The 20396-nt window shown below is 45.7% G+C and overlaps 1 protein-coding gene across 1 annotated transcript in view; it reads right to left on the bottom strand.

Moving 5' to 3' along the window:
- The window catches only part of Adamts7 (ADAM metallopeptidase with thrombospondin type 1 motif 7), a 44349-nt gene extending 36409 nt beyond the window's left edge, over window positions 1-7940 (bottom strand). The window contains 2 exon segments of the mRNA XM_047538567.1: window positions 267-622; window positions 7593-7940. Coding sequence (XP_047394523.1) covers window positions 267-622; window positions 7593-7692 — 456 coding nt within the window. The 5' untranslated portion in view covers window positions 7693-7940.
- Window positions 7941-20396: the final 12456 nt, after the last annotated feature.

Raw genomic sequence — 20396 nt, 5'->3', positions numbered from 1 at the left:
AAACACATGCAGAAATGCAAGTGTTTGGGCCCCATCTGACACCTACCTGGTTAAAAATAAGGTCTGTGGGTGATTTTGGCTCACATAAAACTTTGAGAATCCCTGTCCTTGAGAACATTGAGGCCTGGCTGTCATTCTCATTTACAGCACGAATACTGAAACTGGCAGAGGAAAGCCCAGTGGCCAAATCCACCACGCAAATACACGCAAGGCTGGGGGTACATCCCGCCACCCTACTCGGTCGCAAGTGCGTCCTGGACACTCACCAAGCCGTCGCAGACGCTGATGGCCGCCAGGCCGCCCTCAAGCTCTGGGTCCTGCACTTCCCCAAGCAGGTAGCAGGCCTGGACTCTGGTCCGGATATGCGTGCGACCCAGGCCCCCGCGCCTCCGGGTCTCACTCACGAAGCTAGGGGCCAGGAGGTATGGGTTGGCAGTCATGTTGAAGCGCAGCTCGCGTCCGCGGTACTGAAGCTCATAGAAAGAGGGCAAGTCCCTGCGCGCCGACACATCCCGCTTGCGCAGAGCACGTGGCCACAGTTCGTAGGACAGGAAGGAGCCCCCAGCGTCCACGCGCACCGGGTGTACAACGTCCACGGCCGCCCAGCCTTCAGTTGCGCGCCCTGCAGGGAGAAAACCAGAGTAGTACTTAGGTCGGGGGCAGACCCCGGGTCCTGGCTGGTCACCAGGGACCTGAGGAGGCGCCGACTGGCATCAGAATGCCTGGATTCAAACTCGTTGTTGTTAGCTCTGCCATTTTGTCTCTCCGTGCCTCAGTTTCTCCATCTGGATTATTACAATAACTTCTGTGGGTTTTTTGTTCTTTTTTTTTTTTTTTTTCCTTCTTCCGGTATTTGGAATTGAACCCAAGGGCACTTTACCACTGAGCTCCATCTCCAGTCCTTTTGTTGTTGTTTGTTTCTGAGACAGGGATTTGCTAATTTGCCCATCCTGACCTGAAACTTGTGATCCTCCTGCCTTGGCCTCCAGAATAGTTGCAATTACAGACATGAGTTGCCATCACTCAGGCTAGGTAACTTCTTAACACATCTTGGTGCTTCCACTATTGTCCACCTGGGGACCCCCTCCATTACTCTGGAAAGCAGTATGGAGATTCTTCAGAAAACTTGGAATGGACCCACCATTTGACCCAGCTTTCCCACTTCTTGGTTTATACCCAAAGGACTTAAAATTAGCATACTACAGTGACGCAGCCACATCAATGTTCACAGCAACTCAATTCACATTAGCTAGATTGTGGAACCAACCAAGATGCCCTTCAATTGACAAATGGATAAAGAAACTGTGGTATATGTACACAATGGAATATTACTCAGCCATAAAGAAGAACAAAATTATAGCATTTGCTGGTAAATGGATGAAGTTGGAAAATATCATGCTAAGTGAAATAGGCCAAGCCCAAAAAACCAAAGGCCAAATGTTTTCTCTGATAAGTGCATGACAATATATAATGAGGGGAGGGTGTCAGGGGGAAGAGAAGAATGAAGGAACTTTGGATAGTGTAGAGGAAAAAGGGGTGGGAGGAGGTGGGGGTCAGAAAGATAGCAGAATGAAACAGACAGTATTACCCTATGTATATGTATGATTACATGAATGGTGTGAATCTACATTGTGTACAACCATAGAAATGAAAAGTTGTACCCCATTTGTGTACAATGAATCAAAATACAGTCTGTAAAAATAAAAAAGATTTTAATAATAAAAAAAAGAAATCTTACAGGGACATATACATATACTAGAACAGTGCTGCTTCAGTGGAGATGTGGGAACCCCTGGCCCATGCTCTTGTTCCTGTTTTTCCCTGTTTACAGAGGGAAAAAACAAAAAACAAAAAACAAAAACAAAAATACCCAGAAAACTCACCAATCTGAGGTTTCTCCCAGCCTAGATCCTGCCCAGATGATTTAGGTTCATACCCAGCTGCTGGGATCGTGTTCATAACAACATCCCTTGGACCCACATGACATCCCCTAAGGCTCTCTTTGCTGCTGCCTGCCCCTGGAAGGGAGGCCCATCCTAACACAGAAGCTTCCTCCTGGCCATGTTGCAGATTCAAGACCTCTCTTCATCTGTCTCCTGCCAAACTGCATGTAGAGTGCCCTGCACACGCCAGTGGCATGTCCCCTGCTAAAGATACCGCCTTCTGCCCATGACTGCCCCAGTGGTGCAGGCTTCAGAGAGCCTTCTCTGAGAAACACGGGCTGGATAGGCTGGGGAAACTTGCTGTGTGACTCTGAGCAAGTCTTTCCCACCACTGAGCTTCAGGGGGCCTGAGTGCAAAGATTTTCCAGACTTCCTGGACAAGAATTTCTTAAAAACAAAATCCCAGGCCCCATGCTGGACTCACTGAATCAGCATCTCCAGGAAACATAACTAGGAAGTTACATTTTTTTTTTTTTTTTTTTTTATTAACAGCCTCAGGGAACTGTGACCATCAGGGAAGTTAGGAAACCTCCCACTGGGAGTGAACTTGATTGACCAGCAATACCCAGAGAGATTTGAAAAACTACAGGCAAACAGGACCCAGCCCAGAGAGTGTGATTCCACAGATCTGAGGCTCCGGGGTCCAAGATCTGTAGTTTCCATAATTTTCTAAACCTTCCTAGGGATCCTGAAGGGACCATTTCAGGGGGTGGCATCTGGGAGCCACAGAACTGGATGATTTAAGGAGACTTACTGCTATAATGTACTAGTAAGGATGTCCGCAACAACTTCACAACCACAGCCTGAAGACTTGTTTTTGTCAGTTTATTGATTTTTTTTGTTTGTTTTGGCGGGCACCATTATTTGAAAACATTTTAATCAGCCAGTGTTTAAAAATCACATTATGTTTTACAAAAATCTCAATTTTCAGCTTTCTTTATCATCCACTCATTTAGGCTTAAATTCTTACCTGGCAGAAGTGGAAGTGGAATCAAGCAGCGAGTCCCCTTCGGAGAGGGCCTGTGCTCCCCCATCTGCCGCAGTCCCCCACCCCTTCCTATTGTTCCCAACACTGTGGCTGACCATAGGTTGATGTGTTTAGCATCACACTTGTGTTTTCTTTCACTCAGTAAAAACTTAGTCTGTAAACAAAATGGGAAAAACAAGAGACAGGCCAAGAGTTCCCATGTTTCAAGACAAAATTTTGACCCACCAGCCTTGTTTGCTCATTTCTGTTATGAAATGCCTGGCCATGGTATGTGACCCTTGGTGACTAATTATGTAGGAGCATTAGGTGCTCTGAAGTCCAGAAAAATGAAAAAGGCACCATAAAAAGCAGAGAAGTGGGCACAGGGTACCATGACCCCCACCCTGGCACAGTGCAGAGAAGGCCCAAGCAAGGGAAGAGACACCCCATAGGTGGACTGGGATGAAGAAAGGCTTCGTCAGGGAGGATCCATTTGAGATGTCCCCTGACATGTGGGTACAAATTCAGCTGTATGTAGAGAGGAGAACATCTTGGTGGTAGGCACCATGTGGTAGATCTTCAGAAAAGTGGAGGAAAACTAGAAATGAAGAGAACAAGCAGCAAGAACCTATCTTAGCCCAGGCATATGTTTTGTGAAATAAGACAACAGAGTGATAAAATAATACACTGTCGAGAGCATGGGCTTTGAAAGTAGACAGATCAGGATTCAGGTCCCAACTGGGCCATTTAGTAATTGTATGAGCCAGATCATTTCATCTCTTTGATCCTCAGTTTCCTTATCTTCGTGGAGAACTCACATCAGAAACCTTAATGAGGGGAGTTCAGGTAAGGGATGAAAATGGCAAAGAGGAGAATAAGACAATAGCTCCACTCCAAGGCTTTATGTGGTTCCACAGCAGGGACAATCAAGCTGACACACCCAAAGATGAGCTGAAGGTCAGGGCACTGATGCCAACCAAACCTAAAGTTCTCAACTTGAAGAATAAGAGCGTCCTGGCACATTTCTAGGCAATAGTGATATCTTCAAATGAATGTGGGCAGGAGAGGGGAGCAGGTATGTGCCTGGGAAATCTGAACCACTGGGGAAGAAATAGCTCCAAGAGCTCAAAGTGTCCCTAGGTAGGGACCCATGCCCTTGCCGCACCCCCTGCCCCAGTCCCAGGAAATGTACTGTCCTGTTGAGATTCCCTGCTCTAGACCTTGAGCAAATACTGCAGGACAGAAATTTCAGGTGAGTTTAAAAAAAAAAAAAAAAAAAAAAATCCTTATTAAGTTAAAATATGTGAACAGGGGCTGGGGGTGGAGCTCAGTAGTAGAGCTTTATCCCAAGGGCATGTGCATGCACACACAGCCAGAAGCAAAACGTGAACAGGGCTAAGTAGAGCTGGGCTGCAGTAACTAATTAGAACAATAAAAATGGCATTAGGATCAGTGTGCTCTGGATTCAGACTGCATGAACCCGAATCCCCACTCCATTACCCACAGCTGAGAGACCATGGTTAGGTGACTCAACCTTTCTCCATCTATAAAATAGGGAAGATGCCAGGCATCGTGGCACACACCTGTAATCCCAGCAGCTCAGAGGCTGAGGCAGGAGAATTGAGAGTTCAAAGCCAGTCGCAAGGCCTCAAGCAACTCAGTGAGAGCTGTTTCTCAATAAAATATAAAAAAGGGCTGGGGATGTGGCTCAGTGGTTAAGTGCCCCCCTCCTCAATCCAGTTCAATCCCTGGTACAAAAAAAAAATACATATATATAAAAAAAATACATATGTATTAAAAAAATATATATATATATACTACCCTCTGGTTATATGAAAATTACATGAGTTAGTATGTAAGTGCTTATAGCAGTGACTGGTACATAGTAAACATAAGGTATACTATAATTCAAAATTAGCAAAAGTTCTAAAGTATACTTAAATATTTCTTTTTCCTTTTTCTTTTCTTCTTTTTTTTCAGTCCTGGAAATCAAACCCAGGGCCCCATACATGCTGGGCAAATGCCCATCCAGTAAGTGACACTCAAACCCCTTAGTTATTTCTTTAAAAACTTGTTTGATCTCTTTGCCTAATGCTCTAATGTTTTTTAATCAAAAAGAGAAAAATACTTTTAGGAGGTTGTGACTTCTGTTGCAATAATTTTGTTTTCCTTGTTTTCCGAATTCTTTTTATGATGAATCTATACTGTTTTGCCATTAAAATATTTTTAAAGAGGGGCAGAGTGAGTAAAAAAATAAACAACTCTCAGCATTGCCTACAGTTGACCCTCATCAAGATCTTGGCGGCTGAAACCAGCACCACCCAGTGCCAGCAAAGGATAATTGCAGGCTCTAGTCCATTGAACACAGTGTTTGTACTTGGGTGCACAGAGCCGAGCCTGCAGATCTGAAGCTCCCTGGGGAAAGCAGCAGGTGCTACTCAGCAGGACTGCCAGTGGTTCATGGCCAAGTCTGTTCTGCCAGGCCAGGAGGTCTGCTCTGATTGGACAGAGCTCCTGCCACACTGGGTGTTAAATACTTTGAATATCATCCCTGGGTGACAGACTGTCACTTTGGAGCTTCAACCAGAAAAATGCCAACATTATGTTTACCCTCACCTCCATATCAGGAACCCGAGTTACAATCCAGCCCTTCAAATGACCTGCAGTGCATGCCAAGGAGGAAAAATAACCAGAAGGGGATATGTGGGTGATACATGTCTTCCTCTTTGAGTCCCCATCCCCATCCCTGGTATGCATGGAAAGGCATGAACACAGGGCTCACATCACCAGTACAGCATGTGGGGAATGGGAAGAGACACAACTAAGCCCCAGCAAGTCCTTGGTGGAGAAAGAGTCAGTATATATTTTCCTAAAAGTGAGTTCAAGATATGTCCTTTGATCTCAAAAAAGATACCATTCAATTGCAAAAGCCTCAGGCTTAGGTCTTAGGCGCCAAACAAAATGACAAAGAGGCCAGCAGACTCAATATCAGAAATCATGAGTGAGAAAAGAATGGGGAGGGTACCATGCTACATATCCATGAGGATACCGGAGACAGACCCTCTACCCTAGGTGGGAGAGGTACCTGGCCTATTTCCACTCCTAGACAACAGGTCCAAATTGCAGGACTCACCATGGATTCCCTAATCTTACTGGGTCAGCCTGGCAGATTAATAAAGATAATGGTCACTACTTGGTAGTTATTCTGCCCTGTACCAAGCAATTGACATTCAATAGCTCACTTAATCCTCACAAGAATCCTATGCAGTTGACCACTTCCCCCTACCACTCTTCCCACAGCTGCCAGGGGGTCTGTTCCATGGGGGAATCACTTTTCTGCTTCCTCATCCCCATCACCCAGCTCATTCTCATCAGCCCTCAGCTCTGAGCAGCAGGAAAACAGGATTCTCTCAGGCAGCCCAGGAGTCCAACCCCAGCAGGTCACTATACTCTCTGAGCCTGTTTCCTCATAAAAGGCCTTTGTCTTCATCTTGCAGGGTTGTTAGGATGAGAAGTAAGAACTAGTGATGGCTCATAGTAGGTGTTCATTAAATGATTGCTCCCTCTCCACTCCCTGCTTACTGCTGCTAGACTAAACCTCCCTAAAACACTCTTTGGCCACTACCATCATGGTTTCCTAAACCTTTAAGATCTGGTATATATGTCCCCTGCATTTGGGCCTAGCCGCCTTTCTAGCTTCACAACCAGGCCCTCCACTGGGGAGGCAGGTCACCCCCATCCCCAGAAAGCAAGCCTAATTGTCTCAGGGCAGACGTCCCCAGGGGAGACCCCCACTCCCTCCACACCCTTCCAGCGCATCCAAAGTTCATCCATCCTTTAAATCCCTCCTCCTCTACAAAGTCCTGAAATTGCCTGTCTGTTGGGGCTCTCCCCACTACCCAACAGACCCCATCCAACCTGGAGCTCCCCGAGCACATGGCCAGGGTTCTCCTACACCCCTGGTTCCTAAATTCCCAGACCAGCTGCTCTGTGTGAGCCAGGCGCGCGGCTGCCCGGCAGGTCACCACCGAACAAGAGTCTGGATGAGAGCCAGGGGTTCGTCGGAGGCCGGCCGGGCGGGGCGAGGAGAGTTAATCTAGGGCTGAGGAAGAAGCTCCTGCTCCCACTACACTCCAGGCGCCTTCACACTTGGGGAAGGGAGAGGCAGGAAGTGCAAGGGCCGAGCGCGACGCGACCCCCAGCGCAGCCCAGGGATAGGCGGGCTGCACAGATGCGGTGGGCCGTGGTCGGGAGCAAGGCGGAGACCTGCGACCTGGAGCCCTCGCCCGCAGCGTCATGGCCAGCCTACTCCCCAGGGAGCCATACTAAGTAGGGTGAGAATCCAAATCCTTCGCGGGTAAACCGCGCTCTGCCGGCTCTGGCAAGAGCTCTCCGGGTAGAGATGCGCGCATCTCTGTACCGGTGGTGGGGAAGCTGGAGTTCTAAGAGTGGAAGGGACTTATTCAGACTAAAGTCTGGGTCGGTAACAGAGTCGGGGGTTGAGAAAGTTTCCCCGGAGGCTCCCTTGCTGGCGGGACCCCCACCCCTAACACTAGGGGAGCGAGGGATGCAACCAGACACAGGCGGAGCGGGGTCCCGCAGAGATGAGTAGGGGCTAAACCGAGGCTGGACAGCAGAGAGGATTCTAAGGCCAGGCCGGCCGGGGAGGTTCGGCCACCCACCTGGTGCGGGTCCGAGGGCGCCGGGCGCCAGAGCGCAGAGGAGCAGGAGAAGGGGGCGCAGCAGCCAAGTGGTGCTACGGGGACTCTGTCTGCCGGGCATGGCCGGGGCTGACGGCCGCCGGGCGACCCCTCGCGCACGCTCTTGTCTGTCCGGTCCGGTCCCAGCCCGGTCCCGGGTCCGGTTCAGGACATGTCCAGCCGCGTGCAGCTCCGGGAGTCCGGGCCCCGACTTTGGCCGGGCGAGTAGCTATGCTCAGTCCGCGGGTAACAAAAGCTACAAGGCCCGCCCCCTCGGCCGGCTGCAGAGGCAAAGAAAGACTAGAGAGCGAGAAGGAAAGAAGAAAGAAAGAAAGCAGGGGAGGGAGGGGGAGCCCGGCGCCGGCCCCCGCCCCGCCCGGCCCCTCGAGCTCGGGTCCCCGCCCCTCTGGCCTTGCCCCGCCCCCCGACCGGCCTCGGCCGCCCAGCCCGCAGCCCTTGGCTCTCGGGGCGGGGCCCGGCACAGTGCCCGCAGCGCCCCCCGACGGACACCCTACCGCCCACCGCGCCAAGGGCGCACCCTGGTGTTGGAGTTGGGCCGGGCTCCCCGCCTGCTCCCTCCAAGGCCCCCACAAAGAATCTGTTCATAATCTGTCCTGGAGGAGGCGTCCTTCGCTAGTTCCCTAGACCCAGCTGTCCTGTCCCTCAGAGAAAGGGACGCAGAGGCCTCCTGAGGGACAAGGGTTACATGATAGGGCAGCAGGGCCCCCGGGGTTCTAAGGTAAATTCTGCTCCAAAGCTAGGCCTGGAGAGAACCCTGGGCCCTCCCTGGTGGGCAGCAGTTTCCCACGCTAGGTGGAGTCCCTCAATTACTGGTCTACGGATTCCTTTCCAAGTCCCTGTTTCCGTGGAGTGAAACACAGCGTTCAGCCCACTGCTAGTGGACTCCAATCTCTCCCAGGCCTGTGCCACAGACTTTCAGCAAGGGCTAATGGGATCCTAGGAGCCAGCCAACCTCAGCCTCACATCCTGGGCCGGACTCTGCCTCAAACACTGACTATCCTTCGGGGCCCCTGCTGAGGCTCTAGTTTCTGACTCGGTTACCGGCTACGCTCCCCAGAGCTGTCTCTGGGGAACCGTGCCACCCTCCACCTCCCGCCTTCACTAAACCTGGTCTTGTCCCTCAAGGATGTCATGGTCCTTCCTACCCTTGACCAACCTTTTGGTAGCCCCCACAGTCTTCTGAGCCCACCCATCTCCTCTTTGTCCATCTCCCTCATTACTAGAAGCTCATTTCTGACTCCTTTTGCACACCCACCCTCATTACCCTGGGGGACCAGAGTAGCTCTCTACCACCCACTTCCTTGACCTCATCTTCAGTGACCTCCAACTCCACCTCAGCCATTAGGTTTCATGACCACAGTGCTATAGCATCCCTCCAACTGCCCCACTTCTGAAATCTGAAGATAAGGTGCCCCACTCTCAGCCCCTACCCTGCTGTCTACCTACCCTCCCTAAACTCTCACCCTCACAATCACAAAATGTATTGTCCTTTCTCCAGTCCCTTGTCACCTTCCCCTTTTCCCCACCCACCAGTCTCGCCTTCCTTCACCTACTTCCCTCCCTAGTTAACATTTACTGTTTGACCCCAGGCCCCTATCCAACGCCCTTCAATTTCTGCCCCTGGGCCTAACAACAACAGGCTTTGCTGCCCATTGACAGGGACAATTCAAACCACCACAGCCTGCCTCTTGCCCTTCATCCTATGCAGCAAGTGTGTTGCTGGCACCCACTCATTTTCCCTTTACTTAGTGATGATGGAGCAGGTACCTTCCAGCAGTTCGACAAAAGTGCTTCCACCAGGGCTCTGTGATCCTATCCCCTCCCTGCCTCCCCAAACGACTTGGTCCCCCTCTTTCCTTTGTCTCCTTGGGTTCCTGACCTTCAGTCTAAAACCTTCTCATCTCCCTCCTAAGAAAGATACTGATATATGCTTTGGTGCACCCTGCCCTCTCTAGTTTCTACCCCATCTGTCTTCTCCCTGCTTAACCCTCTCCAGAGGATCATCTAGATATCTCTCCTCCCATCTGCACCTGAGGCTAAATCCCTTCTCCATCCCCCATCATGGTGTCAAAGTCATTGGCCTGCATTTTGGAGGTGCCACCACCTGGCAAATGTCTTCTGTACTCCACAGACCTTCAGCATAGGGGACACAGCTGTGAACACATGGGAGGAAGCCACAGGTGACAATCAAGTAGCTAGATACAGAAATAGAACCAGCTACCCAGGAGTCCTTTGCAGAAAGTAAAACTTGGAGTGACTAGGGAGTCCATCCCCTTGAGGTGGTCAGAGAAAGTTTTCCTAAAGAGGTGGCATTTGAGCTGAAACAAGATTGACAAGGAACCCGTCAGGTGAAGGTGAAAGGAAAAGATGGGCACCAACCCACTTCACCTGCAATTTGTCCTTTTTATATGTCACTCTTCCAGAAAGAAAGACCTTGACCCTCAGGGTTTTAGAGTGCCCTTTGCCACCCCTCTCTCATGGCATGAATCACACCAAACTGCTATTGCCTGGTATGGATCTGCTAACCCAGCCACTGTGGGGTACTAAAGTTATGTCTTATTTGTGTTTGTGATCCCAGGCCCCAGCACAGTAAACAGGAGAGATCAAGAGGAGTTTCCAGATGCAGTGGTGCACACCTGTAACCCAGCTACTTAGGGGCCTGAGACAGGAGAATTGCAGATTTGAGGCCAACCTCAGAAATTTAGCAAGACCCTATCTCTAAAAATTGTAAAGGGGCGGGGGAGGTATCTTAGTGGTAAAGCACTTGCCTAGCTTGCACTGGGATTGATCCTTAATAATGGAGAGGGTGGCCTGGAAAAGAGTTGAGAGGAATACACAGCACCCCCTGGGCAGCACGACGGCCTGCCTCTCTTGTACATTGGCAAGACACCAAGGTCAAACTGATTAGAGGCTTTTTGGAAATGCAGCCCTGGAGTTTATATTTTTAAACTCCTCAGCTGACACAGTCCCTTTCTCCTCCCATCAGTGTGCCAGGTCCTGGTCTGCACTCTGTTCACACCCTGCTGGGGCACCTTCATTTTAAACCTCCTTAGGAACTACATCAGCCACCATGGGATACAAAAGAATGAGAAGCCTTAGTCATACCCTCATGACACGAGTAACAATCCAACTGGAAAAACAAGACCAGTCAACTCCAAATATTGAGGGACAAAGTGAATGTTTTAAACAAAGCAAGAGATTTGATATTTAACATGTTTAATGTTGTTCAGAACCTCCCGTGAGTTTTCCCTTCAGTTCTTTCTGGGCATTATTGAACTCAGGGGCACTCAACCACTGAGCTCCATCCCAGCCCGAATTTGTATTTTATTTAGACAGGGTCTCACTGGGTTGCATAACACCTTGGTTTTGCTGAGGCTGACTTTGAACTCGTGATCTTCCTGTCTCAGTCTCTCAAACCACTGGGATTACAGGTGTGTGCCTGGCTTCCTTTCAATTTTTGGTAGAGATTATTTCATCTATTCACCATGTGATTGGTGTGCTATATAATCCAACATCTCCAGCAAGACTTAACATCTCTAAAACGTTACCCAAAACAGATCAAAACTTTAAAAGAGCAGGGCATGGTGGCCCATGCCTGTAATCCCAGTGACTTGGGAGGCTGAAATAGGAGGACTGAAAGTTCAAGACCAGCCTCAGCAACTTAGCTAGACCCTCAGCAGCTTAGTTAGACCCTGTCCCAAAATCAAAAATTAGGCTGGGAATGTAGTTCATTGGTAAAGTACCCCTGGGTAAGATACCCAGTACAGAGAAAAAAAAAAAGACTTTAAAAGAAATTATATTTGTTCTGCTTCTAAGCAAGAATCAATAAATAACAGAGCACTAATCTCCAAAGTTTATAAAGAACTTAAAAAACTTTACACCAAAAACACAAAGAATACAATCAATAAATGGGCTAAGGAACTGGGCAGACACTTCACAGAAGAAGATATACAGGTGATCAACGAATATATGAAAAAGTGCTCATCATCCCTAGTAATTAGAGAAATGCAAATTGAAGGCACCCTAATATTTCTTCTAACCCCAATTAGAATGGTTATTATCAAGAACACAAGCAATAATAAGTGTTGTCATCGATGTGGGGGAAAAGGCACACTCATACATTGCTGGTGGAGCTGCAAATTGGTGTAGCCACTCTGGAAAGCAGTATGGAGATTCCTCCGAAAACTTGGAATGGACCCACCATTTGACCTAGCTATCCCACTTCTAGGTTTATACCCAAAGGACTTAAAATCAGCATACTACAGTGATGCAGCCACATCAATGTTCATAGCAGCTCAATTCACAATAGCTAGATTGTGGAACCAACCAAGATACCCTTCAATAGACAAATGGATTAAAAAAACTGTGGTATATATACACAATGGAATATCACTCAGCCATAAAGAAAAATAAAATTATGGCATTTGCTGGTAAATGGATGAAGTTGGAAAATATCATGCTAAGTGAAATAGGTCAAACCCAAAAAAACAAAGGCTGAATGTTTTCTCTGATAAGTGGATGACGATATATAACGAGGCAGGGTGGCAGGTGGTGGAAGAGAAGAATGAAGAAACTTTGGATGGTGTAGAGGAAAATGGGGAGAGAGAAGGTGGGGGAAGGAAAGATAGTAAAATGAGGCAGACAGTATTACCTTATATATATGTATGATTACATGAATGGTGTGAATCTACATTGTGTACAACCATAGAAATGAAAAGTTGTACCCCATTTGTGTACAATGAATCCAAATGCAGTCTGTAAAAATAAAAAAATTAAATTAAAAAGACACTTTAAGTTATATTTATTCTACTTCTATGTATTAATTTGCATGTTGATAGATTGTTAAAATGCAGGAAAACAGTGGAGCACTATGTATTTAAAAATATAAATGAACAAATGACAATGAAAAAGGAGGCATTCACACAAAAATACAACCTCTTTGGGTCTCAACTTTCTCATCTGTCTGATGGTGACAGTGATTCCTCTTTCCCTATTTATTTCACAGGTTGTCAGAGCAGTAACTCTCAATCAGGGAAGATTTTGCCTCTGAATTTTGCAAAGTCTAGAGACATTGTTGGTTGTCACAGCCAGAGAGAGGGTGCCACTCTCCTGGGTAAAGGCAGAGCTGCTGTAGAATAACTGTGACTTGCAGCCAACAATTTTGCAACTCCACGTGTCAAAGTGCTAAGGTCAAGAAACCCTGGTGTAAGGGATTAATGAAAGAGTTGGAAAGCACTCAGCAAAGTAAATGGATTTATTTACTTCATGTTTGGTGTTTTGTGGTAAAACAAGCACAGAATAAAAATTCAAACCTTAGAAGCATTGAAAGTAACTCTTCCCTCCTAATCTGATCCCTCATCCCTCATTGCTCCATTCCGAGGGTTATTACTGTTTCAGTTGCTCATGAATGCTTCCAGAAAAATCTTATGCAAACACAAAAACATATTTTACCTACCTGGTAATATGTATATGCTCTATTTGTTCCTGTTTATTTTTTCATTTAACAATTTAACTTGGAAATGGCTTATATCCTTACTTATGGGTCAGTTGTAACATTTGAACAACTTTATATCTTGTGGCATTTTAACCAGAATGTGAACTCCATGACAGTGCGAAGTCTGTTTTGCTTACTGATGTATCCTAAGCACTTAGAACAATGGTTGGCATATAGTATGTGTTTAGTAGATATTTTTAATATTCAAATAAATGTTGTATTAATTATATCCCATTATGGGTATATACCATTATACCCATATCCTACTGATGAGTATTTTGGATACTTCCAGTCTCTTGCTGTGACTGTCCACTGTGCACATGTATGAACACATCTGTAGAATAAATCTTTGATCTTGGATTGCTGTTAAAAACATATGTATTTGTAACTTTGATAGACAGGTATTGCCAAATCAAAGACATTATTTTTGTTGGGTCCCTTTGACCCCAGTAAATTCAAGAATTGCAAAATAATTAGAAATGCTAGTTTATGTGGCAGATCACTGAACAAAGATGCCTGAAAAGCCCCTCACAGGACAGGAACTGAGCTGAATGGGCTCTGGTTTGGCATTGATGGGAGGATTAGATTAGAAGGGACTGTCAGCATGGTTCATTGTTCTGGAAGCTGTGGAGACAGGCGTTCCCAACCTTCCCCATTCCCTAGAGTCTTTACCTGTGAATGCCACAGCTTTCTCTGCAGCCAGAGAGGGCAGCCTTCCCCTACACCACACAGGAGAATGCCACAAAAAGAGTTAGGTCCATTATCCACATGGAGATGTCAAACTGGTAAATCGGCTGATGACAAAGGCCCAGGATTGGCTTCTACTGCCTTTCTAGTTGCCACTTGGGCTGTAAGAATGGTGATTTGATGGAGGCAAATTGTGATACCAGATGTGCACTATAACCTATATGTCAACACATGCCTTATGTCAGTGTCTTCAATATTATCCACATTTTAGAAATGAAGAAACTGAAGCAGGGAGAGGTTAAGTAATTTACCCAAGGTCCCATATTTGGAGGTATGAAGGCCTGAAGTGGCCTAATTCCAGTGCCCAGATACGAACCACTCCACACCACTGCCAGATTACCAGCTTTGCCTTCTACCATCAAGAGATCTATTTCTTGCCGAGCATGGTGGCACATTCCAGCGACTCGGGAGTCTGAAGCAGGAAGATGGCAAGTTCAAAGTCAGCCTCGGCAACTTAGCAAGATCCTATGCAACTTAACGAGGTCCTGTCTCAAAATAGAAAATAAAAAGGGCTGGGGATGTGGCTTGGAGATTAAGCACTTCTGGGTTCAATCCCTGGGACCGAAAGAGAAAGAGAGAGAGAGAGAGAGAGAGATCTGTTTCTTGGAAACTCCTCCTTTTAAAGTTATTTCTAAATCTGTTGGACAGCTTGAGGAGTACACCACATCCTCTTCACCAAGGACTCACTGAAATCTTGGTGGCTCTCCTAAGGACCAGTTGCCAAGAGCTGTGCTGACTTACAAGGGGACCCATGGTAATGGCCATCATGTTATTTCCTGCAGTCAAATCTTGCCTTTATCCCATGAACTCTCAGAGAGCAGGATCTGTGTCTGATGGGTGGGAGCCTAGTAGGATCACGGGAGATGGTTATCTGAGGGTCTGACTGGGGCTGGCAGTGTGCTGCTATATGCTCTGCCTGATTCAATCTTATACTAGCACAAACCTAGGCCTCTTACTGTTCCTGACTCTCTAGCCCAGTTATTGCTTTGGCTATTTTCTTCTTTTTTAATGTGTTTTTCTTCTTTCTCATGCCATTGTTTCAGCAATGGATGATCCATTGCCTCCTGTCTGGAAATAATTTGAAAACATTTTATGCTTTTCTATTGTATTTACTGAGTGTTTAGAAGTTCTTTCTGCTCAATATATATCCTTTAACAATTTTTCATGCATTTTATTAACTTTAGTAATTAAAATACTTGTTCCCACATGTAAAAAACAGAATCTCTGCTGGTAATAAGATTCTGGATAAAATGGATTGTATGGATCATTTTTCTTTTTCTTTCTTTTAGTGAATAAATCATTTCACTACCTTATTTATCCAATAGATACTCACTAGTACTGCCTGCAGTGGAGCTTAGATGGTTAAAGACAGCATAAAACTTATTATGAAATTGCTACTGCCAACTTTAAAAATGGAGTTGGCTATATAATTTGGGGTTAAGGAAGATATTTTAAAGATGAAATAAACAGCAAGATCTGTAGGGAGAAAAAGTTCTTTAATGTGGTTATGTGAAAACTTCTTCATGTCATCAAATACCAAAAATCCAACATCCAAAAAATAGGAGACCTAGGAAGAAAAGAGAAAATGGAAAGATTATCAAGTAAATACACTATTGGGGCTGAGGTGTATATCAATGATAGAGCATGTACTTAGCATCACAAGGCCCTGGGTTCAATTCCCAGCACCAAAAATAAGTGAGTAAATAAATAAGTAAGTAAATAAAAAATCTTCTCAGAACTGAAGCACATGAATTTCTAGTTTAGAAGGATTTAGAGGTATCTAGCACAATGGATGAAAGAAGACGCATACTAAAGCACAACATCTTGACATACCAGAACTCTTGGATATTAAAGAAAATTGTTTCCAGAGTTTCCAGAGAAGAAGGGGAAATGGTTCCAAAGACTGTAATTGGAATAGCATTAGAATTCTCTCCAGCAATGCTAAAAACTAGAAGCCAACAGCAATGCCTTCAAAATTCTAGGGGAAATGGTTTCCAAAGTCAAATTCAATTCCCAGACTCTCTCAACTGTGAGAAACTAGAATAAGGACATTTTAAGACACTCAAGTTCTTAGAATATTTATTGTCTGTGCACCCTTTCTCAGGAAAGTTACTGAAGGATGTGCTTCATCAAAATGAAGAAGTAAACTAAGAAAGAACAGGAACTAAGAAACAGATGATGCAACACAAATGTAAAAGAAAGGGAGTCTCCAGAATAATAATAAAGAAAAATTTGAGAATCATACCTAATTAGTAAGAAGGCCAAGAGAGCAACCAGGAAGTCAGAGATGAGGAGAAAGCTTTCAAAAGAAAGGAGCAAAAACCAAAAAATAGTGATTATCTGATGCACATCCAGGAACCTTCAGTCTTACTTGCAGCTGCAGTACCTCATGGTAGAGATAAGACCCATAGGCTTGGCTCAGTTCAGCTGCTTCCCTCCGCTGGGTTCAGGATCAAGGTGTTCTTAAGGTGAATTCCACATGATAGAATGCACAGCCAACTCTAGAGTAGTGATTGAGTTCAAGTCCCAGTTCTGCCTAGGACTAGCTGTGTACCCTTAGGCAAATGATCCTTTTGAGTCTTAAACAATGACCCTTGATACCATAAAATTAAATGAGGTAATATACATGAAAGTACCTTGTAAACTAGCACTAGTCACAGTGGAAGTTCTTCAGCAACCTCTTCTTACCCAACTCACCATAACCTCATCATACTCCTAGGAAAAACAGACCAGCATGCTGACCTATTACTACTAGTAGAATACATTCTCCCTACTTACATGAAATGTGGTTATCTGGACCAAAAGTAGGGCATTACCTTGGAGCTTGTTAGACATGCAAGATGATTCTCAACCCCACTGGAGACCTACTGAATCTGAATCTACATTTCAACCAGATCCAGGGTGATTGACGGGCACATTAAACATTGGTCTAATAAGCCCCACACATTCCTCTTCCCACCAGTTGAGTTGCAGACTTCCTAAGAGTTTCTTGGGTTTGTTCCCAAATTAGTTTATACTGCTGCTCCCATTATTATAATTATGAAATTTAATTAAATAAATAACCCCAAATCTGGTTACAAAGGAAGAGTTGCTTCCATTAAAATTAAAATTGAATGTTTTAGAAAGACACAAAGTGAGTTACTAAAAACAATTGGACAGAATTAGAGTTCAGTGTAGGAGACTTCTTTCTGGAAATGGTCTGATACCTGGAGTATTGCCTGCTGGCATGCCCTGGGGGTTAGCTGTCCAGTTGTGAGGCCTGAGGACAACAGATCCTAGTTAACCCTGAGTCAGCTGTGCAGCACCTCTGTATGTCCCTATCCCAGCATTACAAAGTTACTCTTCATCAAATCTGAGGTTTTGTTTTTTTTTTTTAGGGGGATTATGGAGTATTGAACTCAAGGGCACTCAATCACTGAGCCACATCCCCAGCCCTATTTTGTATTTTATTTAGAGACAGAGTCTCACTGAGTTGCTCAGTGCCTTGCATTTTGCTGAGCCTGGCTTTGAACTCGCGATTCTCCTGCCTCAGCCTCCTGAGCTGCTGAGATTACAGGCGTGCACCACCACACCTGGCACTGAGTTTTCTTTTTTCCATAACTAACATTGATATGCTTATGAAGAGACTGCTGTTTTACATGAATTTTCTAGTTAAACCTTGAGCAACTCTATGAAGTAAGCTAGTACTACCTCCAATTTATAGGCAAGAAAAATGGAGAGTTGGTCACTTGTCAGTAACTGGCAGAACCAGGACTTGAAGGCAGATCTGTCTGCCTGCAGGTGCCAGGCTCGCAACCATTATACTTCCCTGGCAGCAGATGCCAAGAGTTTAAAGAAAATACAGATGGTGTAGAAACATTTGAGAAATGTACAACTTTGCCAGAAATTAAAGGAATGCAGATTCAAGCAACCATGGAGCATTTCTCACTTATCAAGTTTGCCAAGGTTTTTGTTCTTTTGCTATATAATTTGCTTTTAAAAAAGTAATACATGTTCATGGTTTAAAAGAGTCAGACATATAAGCTGAAAAACAGCAGACTCACCCTAACCCACCAAAAATACACATGCACACACAACAACAATGCTCTGAGGGAGAAGGGCATGCAATTTGAAAGCCTCTGAGCCAGCCGCTTCTCCACCATGACCTTGACCTTCTGTCCACTGCCTTCCGACCCCCACACTTCCTCTGCACTCTCCAGAGCCTCTGGGAATGTTGCTCTGATGTTTCTATGATCTTCCTAGCGCAGTAAAGCAAGCAACCGGGTGGCTCAGACTGGGAAGAGGAGGGCAGAGTTGAAGGGGGAATATGAAGCAAGAAGCCAAAATGACACAATGTCCTTTGACATTGTCACCTGTAATCTCACAATGGAGAAATCATCCCCAAGGAAAACAATCAGCATTGAGTACATAATTTGTACAAAATTATTTATAGAAGTGTTTTATGTTCATTGTAGTAATAATAGCAAGGAGGGTTTTTTTAAAAACGCAATATCTTTATTTGTCATTTTTTTATTTTTATGTGGTGCTGAGGATCCAACCCAGTACCTCACATGCATGAGGCAAGTGCTCTACCCCTGAGCCACAACCCCAGCTCCCGAAAGGAAGTTTTTTAAAAGAAAAATAAATAGATCCCTAACTTGTGACCCTCTAGCACCAAGAACTGCTTCCTCCTGGGTGAATCCCCTTGTGTGCAGACCTTGGGAGAATGGACATCAAAGCCCCTCAGGGGAAACTGGACCGGCTCTCCAGGGGCAGGCTTGGGCTCGGCGACTCCTGGTTCAATGTGGGACTTTGAGCATGTCCCCTTCTGAGCATCAGTTTCTCCCATATCAGCAGGAGTCTCATTCCCTGCCTCACCTAGTAGTCATATGGCAAGACTGACTGTGCCAAGTGCTATGAGTAAAGCCAAGGGATGACAGAGCCGTGAGGCGATGATCCAGCGCTGCACACTACCCCCCAGGGGCTTCACACACACGCAGCCAGATGCCACGGTGTACACACTGAATGTTTCCTTTTCTACAAATTACAAAACCAGGCCGAATTACTCTGTTGTTTGAAGTGAGGGCAGTAGTTCCCCTAGGAGGAGGGGTGGGACTAAAAGAACATGAGGGACCTCCAGGGACACTGCTTGTGTGCTTTTTATTGTTTGTGTGTTTGCAACGCTGGGGATGGAACCCAGGGTCTCGTGCTTGGCACTCGACCGCTGAGCTACATCCCGCCAGTGTCCTGTGTCTTCATGTGGGTACACAGACCTAACATGGGTATATCTGATCTGTGAAAATTCACCAAACTGTACACGTATGATATGTGGGCATGTATAGTAGGATATTACATTTCTCTTAAAAGTTTAAAATACTCTGTGTGATGAGGGGAAGACTTTGGGCTGGGGTGGGTCTATGCAGTAGGATGGTCAAGGAGAACGTCCCTGAGGAGATAAAACAGACAGAATTTGTGCCACAACCAATCCCACCCCCATTGAAATTGGGAATGACTTTCTCATGCAGAGTGGAGTCTAGGAAGGCCGCAAATCCTCCCAGCTATTTTTCTTGTTGATTCCTCCATCTCTAACATTCTCTCTTTTGGTATTCTAAGTTCTAAAGAAAGCCCTCTGTAATACTTTTTTCTTATCCTCAGTCAGAAATAGAACATGTTTCTCTAAAAGGGAGATAAAGATGCTAGCCCCAGGACCTGGTTCCTTTTGATGTGATCGGGGAGGTTCCAGGGCCTTGGAAAACCTGTGAAACTCTTTTCTTTTGTCCTAAGCCTCCCTTCCCCCTCTTATAAAGTTTCCTCATCCCAGAGCTTTTTGGAGGTAGAACCTTTGAAACAATTGTTTATTACATCTTACCAAAGCTGGTTTTGAATAAAGCTTATTTTCCTACCATTTTGACTTGGAATATTTCTGGAGCTATAAGCATTAGAACTACTCTCTTCTTCCTAGGGTGGGATCTTGTGTGACCAGGTAATGCTGAATGCTGGCTCTTTTTCTTTCTTTCTTTCCTTTCACTTTATTTGTTTGTTTGTTTGCTTATTTATTTATTTATTTATTTATTGGTACTGGAGATTGAACCCGGGAGCACTCTATCACTGACCTACATCCCCAGTCCTTTTTATTTTTTATTCTGAGATACAAACTTACTAATTTGCCCAGGCTGGCCTTGAACTTGACATCCTCCTGCCTCAGCCTCCCGAATCACTAGGATTACAGGTATGGGTCATGACACCTTGTGAGGAGGCAGCATTTGATCTCAGACTTGAAGAGTAAGAAAAAGTCGGTCTTGAGGGGAACTGAAGGAAAAACAGGAACTTGGAGGAGCTGGTTTTGCCTCCTTTGGCACAAACAAAGTTCCCTGGGGCTGGGAAGATAGCTCAGTCAGTCGAGTGCTTGCCTTGCAAGCACAAGGCCCTGGGTTTGAACCCCAGCACCCCCCCCCAAAAAAAAGTTCCCAAGACAGGAAAAATCTTGGCCCAGGGAAGGACAGTAGGGGCCAATGTGTGGAGCCCAGGGATAAGGTCAGAGAGGT

This window comes from Sciurus carolinensis, chromosome 2 (assembly GCF_902686445.1).
Source record: "Sciurus carolinensis chromosome 2, mSciCar1.2, whole genome shotgun sequence".
Classification (NCBI taxonomy): domain Eukaryota; kingdom Metazoa; phylum Chordata; class Mammalia; order Rodentia; family Sciuridae; genus Sciurus; species Sciurus carolinensis.
Note: the sequence above shows the minus strand (reverse complement) of the source record. Positions and strands in the feature narration are given on the sequence as shown.